At 45.7% G+C, this 9,573-nt stretch overlaps 1 protein-coding gene and 1 non-coding gene across 7 annotated transcripts in view; one reads left to right on the forward strand and one right to left on the reverse strand.

Annotated features, from left to right (window-relative positions):
* Nucleotides 1–3,750: 3,750 nt before the first annotated feature.
* Nucleotides 3,751–9,573, reverse strand: part of Ggt5 (gamma-glutamyltransferase 5) — a 27,017-nt gene continuing 21,194 nt past the window's right edge. For 4 of the 6 annotated variants that reach the window (XM_028774000.1, XM_028773998.1, XM_028773997.1 and 1 more), the window contains 4 exons: nucleotides 9,296–9,402; nucleotides 9,015–9,133; nucleotides 8,780–8,890; nucleotides 5,073–5,491 (listed from right to left, as the gene is read on the reverse strand). In XM_028774000.1, coding sequence (XP_028629833.1) covers nucleotides 5,285–5,491; nucleotides 8,780–8,890; nucleotides 9,015–9,133; nucleotides 9,296–9,402 — 544 coding nt within the window. In that variant the 3' untranslated portion in view covers nucleotides 5,073–5,284. Of the gene's footprint in view, nucleotides 4,940–5,072; nucleotides 5,492–8,779; nucleotides 8,891–9,014; nucleotides 9,134–9,284; nucleotides 9,403–9,573 lie in introns of those variants that run through there. The other 2 variants (XM_028773999.1, XM_028774002.1) reach the window with 2 other exon arrangements.
* On the forward strand, nucleotides 5,616–5,723 carry LOC114626570. Its single transcript, XR_003712258.1, has one exon. It is a non-coding gene; the product is annotated as a U6 spliceosomal RNA (small nuclear RNA).

Genomic DNA, 9,573 nt, shown 5'->3' on the forward strand with positions numbered 1-9,573 from the left:
ATTTTGGGAACCTTTCAAAGGGTGTATAAATACTAGGGCCCTGAGAGTTGTTTGTTGTTGGTTATGGGGTTGTGGTTAGGTTTTTTGTTGTTGTTGTTTTGTTTTTGTTTTTTTGTTGTTGTTTTTTTTGTTTGTTTTTGGTTTTTCGAGACAGTGTTTCTCTGTGTAGCCCTGGCTATCCTGGAACTCACTCTGTAGACCAGGCTGTCCTCGAACTCAGAAATCCTCCTGCCTCTGCCTCTCAAGTGCTATGATTAAAGGCGTGTGCCACCACTGCCCGGCAAGGGTTGTGGTTTGTTAATAATCATACCCAGAGAAGATTTCTTGGCCTTTGGAAGTGATTTACAGGAGGAATGTTAAAGAGTTTGGAACTACACTGGGCAGTGGTGGTGCACGGCTTTGATCCCACCCACAGCAGGAGAACCTGGGACAGAATATCCAGCAGCAACCCACAGGACAAGCTCCTTACTTTTCCATAGACCTTTAAGGAGGACAGGCTCTCTGACTAGGGATAAGACCTTATGACAAGGTGGACACACCTTGTAGCAGCTGTGTGCTAGGAACGTAGCAGTTCAGTTAGTTTACAAAGCTATGGGGTCTCAACTCGGGTTGCCTTGGGCCTGGAAGGAGACGGACTCAGCAGCTGGGCACAGCTAAGTCCCTCTAGAGGAGCAGTGTCTGTGTTGTACAATTCTAGCCTTTTTGCTTCTACATGTTAAACAGAAAGCTGGTGAGATGGCTTAGCCGGGAAAAACACTCACCATGCATGTTGTCCGTTCCCAGAAAACCCACAGTGGAAGGCTGGTGAGCTCCTAGGTTAGCGCAGTGGTTCTCAACCTTCCTAAGGTTGCAACCGAATACAGTTCCACATGTTGTGGTGACCCCTCCCCCTCAAGCTAAAAAAAAAAAAATTTGTTGCTACTCCGTAACTGTAATTTTGCTACTGTTATGAATCAAGATGTAGATATCTGTGTTTTGGGATGGTTTTAGGTGAGCCTGGTGAGGTTGTTCAATCCCCTGGGTAAGAATGGCTGAGTTAGAGTCTTTAATTAGACTCAGTCCCTTGGATAGATTGAGAGACAGTGAATCAGAGGAAGGCTTTGGTAGATATTAGCAGTGTGCTTTATGAACTGTCAGGTGCAGACAAGAGCTAGCATATAATCACCTATCCGCTGTGCTAATAGCTCACGAGAGGTCCAGAGGCCAGAATCTTCATTCTTTCTAAAGTTTAGTCTACTTCCTGTTGTTCTCTATGATGACCAATTATTTTACTCTTTGGGTGTATTTCCTGTTGGATGCTTAAGACCATTCAGCAGTCAAGAAGGAACCGGTTGTTTGTAGTTGTTCAAGTCAGTTGAGGCTTTTTAGGGGTTACTCTCGGGACTTAGGAGAGGTCCACTGCCTTCTTCAGTCTTTCCTCTATGAGGTGTGTCATGGACAGGGCTGAGTCAGGATCTTGCTGACCACGTGGCTTCCCTTGGAAGCGTGGAGGGCATTTCCTTCTGTATTAACCCTCTTCTTGTTGCGTGTTCACTAAAAGCCAAACTCTGGATCTTTATGGCCTCTCTAATCAAGAGGACAGGTGACTCATTTATTTATTTATTTATTTATTTATTTATTTATTTATTTATTTATGCACATTGCACAGGATGAGCAGAGAGACCTGCACGTATGTCTGTGTGATGAAGTTGGAGCCACTGGCGCTTGTCTAGTTGTGAGCTGCTATGTGGGTGTTCTGGGGAACTTTTGGGTTTTGTTGTTGTTGGTGGTGGTGGTATTTTTTGTTTTGTTTTGTTTTTTTGTTTTGTTTTGTTTTGTTTGTTTTTGAGACAGGGTTTCTCTACATAGACCTGGCTGATCTAGAATTCTCTCTGTTGACCAGGTTGGGTTCAAACTCAGAGATCCACCCGCCTCTGCTTCCCGAGTGCTGGGAATGAAGGCGTGTGTCACCACTGCCAGGCTAGGACAGGTATTTTACTGTAGAATTGTATCACACTGTGAGAGGTGTCCGGCCATGTCCCTGACCTTGGGCCAAGCCTCTATATACTTACTGGTGTTGGCCTCCACGTTTTTTTGTTGAGCGAAAAGCTTGGACATAGAAACATGTCTCAGCCTGGAGAGATGGCTCAGTAGTTAAGAGCACTGACTGCTCTTCTAGAGGTCCTGAGTTCAACTCCCAGCAACCACATGGTGGCTCACAACCATCTGTAACGGGATCTGATACCCTCTTCTGGTTCTGGCATCCACCTTCTGGTGTCTGAAGACAGTGTACTCACAGACATAAAATAAATAAATAAATCTTTAAAAAAAATCTCACTGCTTTCTGATTTAGCTGTGGGTTGATATTGAAGGTTAAACTGCCTATTGTTGGTTACGCTTTTTAACATTTAACTAAGGTGCCTGGTGACATTGTACATAGCCGGCTCTTTCTTTTTAAAGCTTGGGGATCAAAATTACTCTAGTATACATCAAGAGATGAATTAGTAGAAGCAAGGTACAATCGTCTCTCTCAGATATAGCATCAGTTGCTATTTTATAAGGTTCAGGAGGAAACCCAAACCACCATATTTTTTTCTGGGCACAATATATCAGAGGCACGCGTTCATAGCAGAATCATTAAATTCCTCTTAGAATCCAATTAGTATAGTAGGAAAAAAATAACCTCTCAGGAACAGAACTCATCTTGGAGGTCTGACGTTACCTCTTTGATCTGATACGGAAAGCTCACTGACATTATCACGTGGCAAGAGTTAGCCAGAAGATGCAGCCACCCCTCTTTGACCAAAAGCATTTGAGTTAGGTTCCCACAGATGAATCAAGAGATAGAAGGGCACATGGGGCAAGATTCAGTAGCTTGAAGCATGCAATTATAAAATCGGGAAAGATCCCGGGGCCAGGCACAGACGTGCATGCACAGAGGGCAACTGTCTTCAGAAAGGAGCAGAGAATTTTATGGTCTCAAATCAAGGGATGTTGGGGGAAGTGTCCGTCCCTTACCACATCACAATGAAGATGGGGAAAATCTGATCGTAATCAGGAACACCAGAAGATGTCACCTCATCCTCACTTAATGCCCCATTAGCTTCCAGCTCTTAATTTTCCAAGCAGCTGAGGTAATTTCCAGTACAGCTGCATTTTATATAAAGGCCATGAGCACCCACAGGGATCAAGTCTTCTTTGGGGAGGTCCCGGAACCAATATTTCACAGACAGTAAGGGGTGACTCTAACATCTTTTTTTGTTTGTTTGTTTGTTTTTGGTTTTTGGAGACAGGGTTTCTCTGTGTAGCCCTGGCTGTCCTGAAACTCACTCTATAGACCAGGCTGGCCTCAAACTCAGAAATCTGCCTGCCTCTGCTTCCCAAGTGCTGGGATTAAAGGCGTGCGCCACCACTGCCCAGCAGACTGTAACATCTTTTAAGAGACTCTGGCGAGTCACTTAGCACCTTCCACCATATGACAGGCTATGAGGAAATGAACCCTCACGACACGCAGAGTCTTCTGTCACCTTTTTCTCAGATTTCCTGCTTCTCAGAGTTGTATGTCATCAGTATTTGTTTTAATTTTAATGTTAGATTTATTCATTTGATTTTGTGAGTGTTTTGCCTGCATGTAGGCATCCATATTGTATTGTATCCTTGGTACTTATGGAGATCAGAAAGGGACATCAGAACTCTTGGAACTGGAGTTAAGCGATGGTTATGAACTAGGAATCAAAACCTAGGTCCTAGCAAAAAAAAAGAGCTCTTAACAATTGAACCAGCATGATGGATTTCTTTAAGATGCATAAACCACACACACTGTTGTAGCACCCTGTATGTAGTTACACAACTCCCGCAGACATTGAGGTGACACAGAAGTGCCTGATGCTCCCAGAAGTCAGATGCTCAGGTCCCTATAGGGAGACTTCCATGATGAGCACACTACTGGGTAGCCTGGAAATCTATCTATGACAGTTTCCCACTCATCTGAAGCAAAAGTTCTCTGCCAGGACGTAGCCCTGTCCAGAGACAGTATCTGTTGTTACATCTGGGGTCATAGGAAGGGATGCTATTGTGTCAAGTGTGTGCAATGTGGAGACAGCTCCATGCCACAAAAGGTGATGTCATCTCAGATGTCGGCACAGCTGAGCATGAGCCCTAGTCTCAAGACCATGGAGCATTGAGACCTGAGCTTTGCTCCACCCATCCTCTTCCTGAGTGGAGAAACATGTCACAAGAGTTGGGGACAAGTACTAAGAGTCACGCTGCTGTCTTCCCACCAGCAGACAAGACACGAGGGGAATGTGAGGGGGGAAGGGGAGCAGACACACTGCAAAACCCCTGAAGATATTGTAGTGAGGAGAGCAGAGGTGGGTGGTGAGCTTGTCTCTGTCCATTGAAGCCTGGCCCATCTCTGAGCCCTGAAGGAGAATCATGAAGGACCACAGGACTCTGTGGTGTGTTGCATACCACCGGGGTCCCTTTACCTGCTTAGAGCCACCAGACCAGTTCATGCTGTGCCTCCTCTTTAATCCTGGCAGGTACACCATTTAAACAGGTGACCATGAGGCCAGAGCAAGGCTAGAAGAGCCAGGGTGGGGCCACGGGAGGTGTTGGGATGGGACCAGGGAACAGTCAATCCTTCCCTCTTCAGTCATTCATCTGCTGAGCTGAGCCCTGTTCTTTTTGGTCCCAGGTTGACCTCATGGCAAGGGATCCAGGTCCTGGAGTATTCAGACGTACAGCATCATCCATGTGGGGAACAACACCCATAGCGGGCCAGATCCCAGCTCTGGGCAGAGTTGTCTTAGTATCCCGAAGCCTTTCCAGCCTTCCTCATATCAGATACGGCATAGATGCAGGGTCCTTCCTGGAACACAGCCTGGACCGCATTCAGGAAAACTGGCCGCTGGCTCTGGCTCTGGCTCTGGCCTCGGTCCTGTAGCCCCTTTCGTACTTCCTGAAGAAGAGAGAAGGAGCACTCGTGGAGAGAGGAGCTCAAGTCCCCCCTCCCCCATACACAAGGGAGTGTTTTCTAGATAAGAAATAGAAAAACAGACCTAAAAAGATGGAACTGGGAGGAAAGGGTCGGTCTGAGGAGCATGGCTCGGGAAAAACTGGGCAGGCACTGGTCCTGGAGCATACAGTCTGTAACTTGAAAGTCTCAGAGGGTTGTAAGACGGATGCACATCTCCAGGGACAATACAAGGGTAATGGGACTCAGAACAAAGATCCCTCAAGAACCAAGTTCATTCGATTCCTGGGTCTAATTCATTGTGGCCCCAGAGGACAAATCTGGAATGATCTAGGTGTTCTGTTGAGAAGGTAGCTTTAAAAGACTTGGGCTCAGGGACACCATTTTGAATCTCTTGAAAGCAATACCTTCTAGGGATCCAAGGATGCTCTGAGACATTGAGGAGGACCAAATACTAGAGACTCGGTATCCAGGTCCACCAATACAAGTACCGCCAAACCATATAGGACAATAGTAACACAGGTGAGAACTCAAGACCTAAGACAACCAGATATGCAGCAGTTAAACTCCTGGGAGCCTGTAATTTTAGGGCTTATCAATATAGGAGTGTCTCAGAGAATCCAAAGCTTCTGATTCTGTTTGTCCAGAGGATCCATGTAGTCTGTTCTCACTTCAGTATCATATACACTAAAATTGGATCAATATAGAAAGATTAACACGGCCCTTGCTTAAGGATGACTTGTAAATTCATGAAACATTCCGTGTGTGTGTGTGTGTGTGTGTGTGTGTGTGTGTGTGTGTGTATGCCTGTATTTGAATGTATAGATATAAAGGAATATTTATATATCAAGTCAGGTATGGTGGCACATGCCTGCAATCTAGCACTCAGGGGGCAGAGGCAGGGGATTGTAAATTTGAGATCAGCCCAGGCTACATAGTACATCAGAGGCTAGCCCAAGCCCAGTTCTTTCTTAAAAGTGAACAAACTTGTATGTACCCAAGGAAACTAGAACCCTAAGGGGCCCTAATTGCTCAGGTGTAAGATTAAATCTATGAACTTTGAGGTAGAAATTAAAGCAGACCCTAGCCCTGAAGTTCTGAATGTGAAGGGGTTTAAATTTTGGGGGTGTGAACCTCTCTCTGTTTATCATGTAATAGGGAGGTAAAAATGCTAAGAATATTAAGAACTACACTTCCTCAGCCCCACACAGATTAATGGGGCAAGAATTTTATCCCCTGTGAGCCGATATTCCACAGATATCCAGATATGGCGATATCTCTGGAGTCAGTCCTTCTAATTAGTTGCCTCCCGTCCAACTCCATCAGGTAACGTTTTTGGCAAGGTGAGATTTGGAGGCATGCCCTTAGGGGTTCTAAGTTTTTCTGTATTCACTGTAGGAATCGCCTGATGGCCTTAGCATTAAAGGCCAAGGCCCGCAGTGCTAAAGCTAAAATTTCAATCCCCAGGGCCTCCATTTCTCAGAAGTTAGTGGCCAAACTCCAAGACCTTCCTCGTCTTGGTGGTAGCTTTTGCTTATAAAGGTCTCCAAGCCAGAATTTATGACGTTCTCCATGGAAAGCCCTAGATCTGTATTACTGACATTCTGGTACCCCAAGGGAGCCGAGGATCTTGCCCTTATGGGCACTGGACTTCATTAATCCCCGTTCCCGGACTGTGTGTCATCTTCTAAATTCTCAGAGTCAAAGATTCTCAGAGTGCCAAGTCTTGAGAATGGGTATCTGTTGAGAAAGGCTCTTAAGAAACAAGAGCCAAGGCTCCAGGAGTAAGGGCTTAAAAGAACATGCCTTGGACCTCGCAGCCTCTAGACATTAGTTCTTTGGACCTAGTGTTCTGAGGGAGCATCTCGGGTTCCCAGAAGAACTCTGCACAGACTCAGGTCTCAACGACAAGGTTCTCAACACAGACGCTGTTCAACTTACAATGGGATTCAAATAGGTCATAATTGGAAAGTATTGTAACTCAAAATGCATTTATATATTTAATATATCAAACTTGAAGAGATGATTCAGCATTTCTTTTTTTTCTTTTTTTTCTTTTTCTTTTTTCTTCTTCTTCTTTTTTTTTTTTTTTTTTTTTGTAGAGGACCCAGGTTCGGTTCTCAACACCTCCACGGTGGCTCACAATCATAATTCCAGCTGCAGAGCATCCAGTGCCCTCTTCTGACATCTATAAGCACCAGCCATGTGTGTGGTGCACAAACAGATATGCAGGCAATATACCCATACACATACATCTCAAATTGTTTCTAAAACATAAGTACATTTACCTATCAAACATGACAGCCTGCCTTAAATGTCCAGGGTGCTTATTTTTAGCCTATTGTGCTGTCTAAGACAAAGATCATTTTATTATAAGGTATTGAGCATCTCACAGGTACTTTATTGAATACTGTCCTGAAGCTATAACCTAGAATAGTTATTGAGGTAATCACCACTGATGGATTATGAGCATTAAATGGTTTTCACTGAATGCATATAACTCTCTCTTCTTCTTCTTCTTCTTCTTCTTCTTCTTCTTCTTCTTCTTCTTCTCCTTCTCCTTCTCCTTCTCCTTCTCCTTCTCCTTCTCCTTCTCTTCCTCCTCCTCCTCCTCCTCCTCCTCCTCCCCTTTCTTCTTCTTCCTCTTCTTCTCCTTCTCCTTCTCCTTCTCCTTCTCCTTCTCCTTCTTCTTCTTCTTCTTCTTCTTCGTACTGGAAGATTATGCATAATCTTTCCCTGAGCTACATCCCCAGCCCTGCATATGGCTTTTATACAACTGGAAAGTTAAGTCAAACTATTATGAAGAAATCATCATCTGTCAATGTCCCTTACTGAAGGCCTCATACTCTAAGGGTTTTTAGAATTCTAAGGGGCCCCAGAGGTGGCCTTGGGAACCAAGACATAGAACTTTGAGAACCTTGAACCACAGATAGTTGAAATGGCTTCAAACATAAAGTTTGTGGCCTTAAAAAGCTATTCGTCTTTTTAAAGATTTTATTTATTTATTTTTAAAACATTTATCTATCCCCCCCCCCGTGTGTGTGTGTGTGTGTGTGTGTGTGTGTGTGTGCGTGCGCGTGTGCACGTGTGCCTGAGTGTATATGTGCACCACACACATGTAGGAGACTGTGGAAGTCAGAAGAGGGTTTTGGATCTCTTACAACTTTTATAGAGTGGTTGTGAGCGGCCATGTGGTTGCTGAGAAGAGAAACCCAAGCAAGTGTTCTTAACCACTGAAGCCATCTCTCCAGCCCCAAAGCTGCTAACCTGTGCATGCACTCCAGCACTGTACACCCAATTAACTTCAGAAGACATCCAGAAAGCTAAGTGTCTGTCTGAGAGGAAGGTGGTAAGTAGCCAGTCAAGAGAATTCAACCCCTGGTCCTGCTCTGGGGCCTTTGGTGGGGGAACCACACATCTGGAAGAAGTAACAGCATCACGACCTCTAAGGCTCTAGAAGAAAATCCCATAGGAAAAGCAAATTTATTCATGTATAAACTCTCGACTGTGAGTTCCAAACTACTCGAGGAAAAAAAATCACCAAGAAGGAGCATCCAACTGGCCACAGCCAGAAAAGCCAGCTTATTAGAAATGGTATAAACAGGACAAGATTTTGAAGTTCTCAGCCTGGGAGAAACCCCAGCAAGGGCCTGCTCTCTGACTTGACTGCCATGAGACAAACCTATTGCCTTTCCCACTGGGCTTCTCAACACCGTGTGGCTCCTGAAGGTGACGTTACCTGCCTGGCACATGTGGTTACTGGGTTCTTTACAGAAGGCGCTGCGTGGCGTGGGTTTCGGGAAGTAGGTGGGACCTCAGCCTCACCTGGTTGAACTTGGGTTCATACTCCACGTGGCCCGCGTTGTTGACATGTAGGATAGGAGCTGCAATGGCTTCTGTCAGGTCAAAGCCAAACCACAGCTTATTCATGATAGTCTGCAAGAAATCAAAGGACACGGGGAAAGAGGAGGCAACCAGCCATCCCATCAGGAGAACCCCACCCCCACCCCAGGGAGTTTCGTGGAGAGGAGATACTCTATCTAGGAACCTTCAGACTCACCTGGACCACAGCCGAGATGATAAGCTCCCCACCAGCCCCACCGATCACCAGTTTCGATTCCTGGCCTTTGTTGACCAAGATGGAGGGTACCATGGAAGATGGTGGCCGCTCACCTGGAACTGGGGCCAAGAAGCATCACCCACGTCATCCAAGAGTACCACCCAGCCCTCCTTCAGGTACAGTGCTCAGTGATTGGGAGCGACCCACCCAGGGGTTAGCTGCCTCACCCACCCCCTTCCCTCTCTCTTCAAGGGGTGCTGGGCAGGAGACCTTGCTCTCACCAGGCGGAGGGATGACATCGGAACCTGGTACGTTTCTCCAACATAAGTCTAGTAGCTCGTTGTTAAGAAGGATGCCTGTCTGTGGCGAGTACACCATCGCTCCAAAGCTGCAGATAGGCAATGGGCCGCGACTTCTCAGGACCGTTTACCAACTTCCGGCACACCAGAGCCCAGCACCACCCACGGCCCTCAAAGATCCCCTTCGGCTCCCCACACCTTTCTTTCTTTCTTTCTTTCTTTCTTTCTTTCTTTCTTTCTTTCTTTCTTTCTTTCTTTCT

The sequence above is a fragment of the Grammomys surdaster genome, unplaced genomic scaffold (genome assembly GCF_004785775.1).
Source record: "Grammomys surdaster isolate TR1022 unplaced genomic scaffold, NIH_TR_1.0 237, whole genome shotgun sequence".
NCBI classification, from domain to species: domain Eukaryota; kingdom Metazoa; phylum Chordata; class Mammalia; order Rodentia; family Muridae; genus Grammomys; species Grammomys surdaster.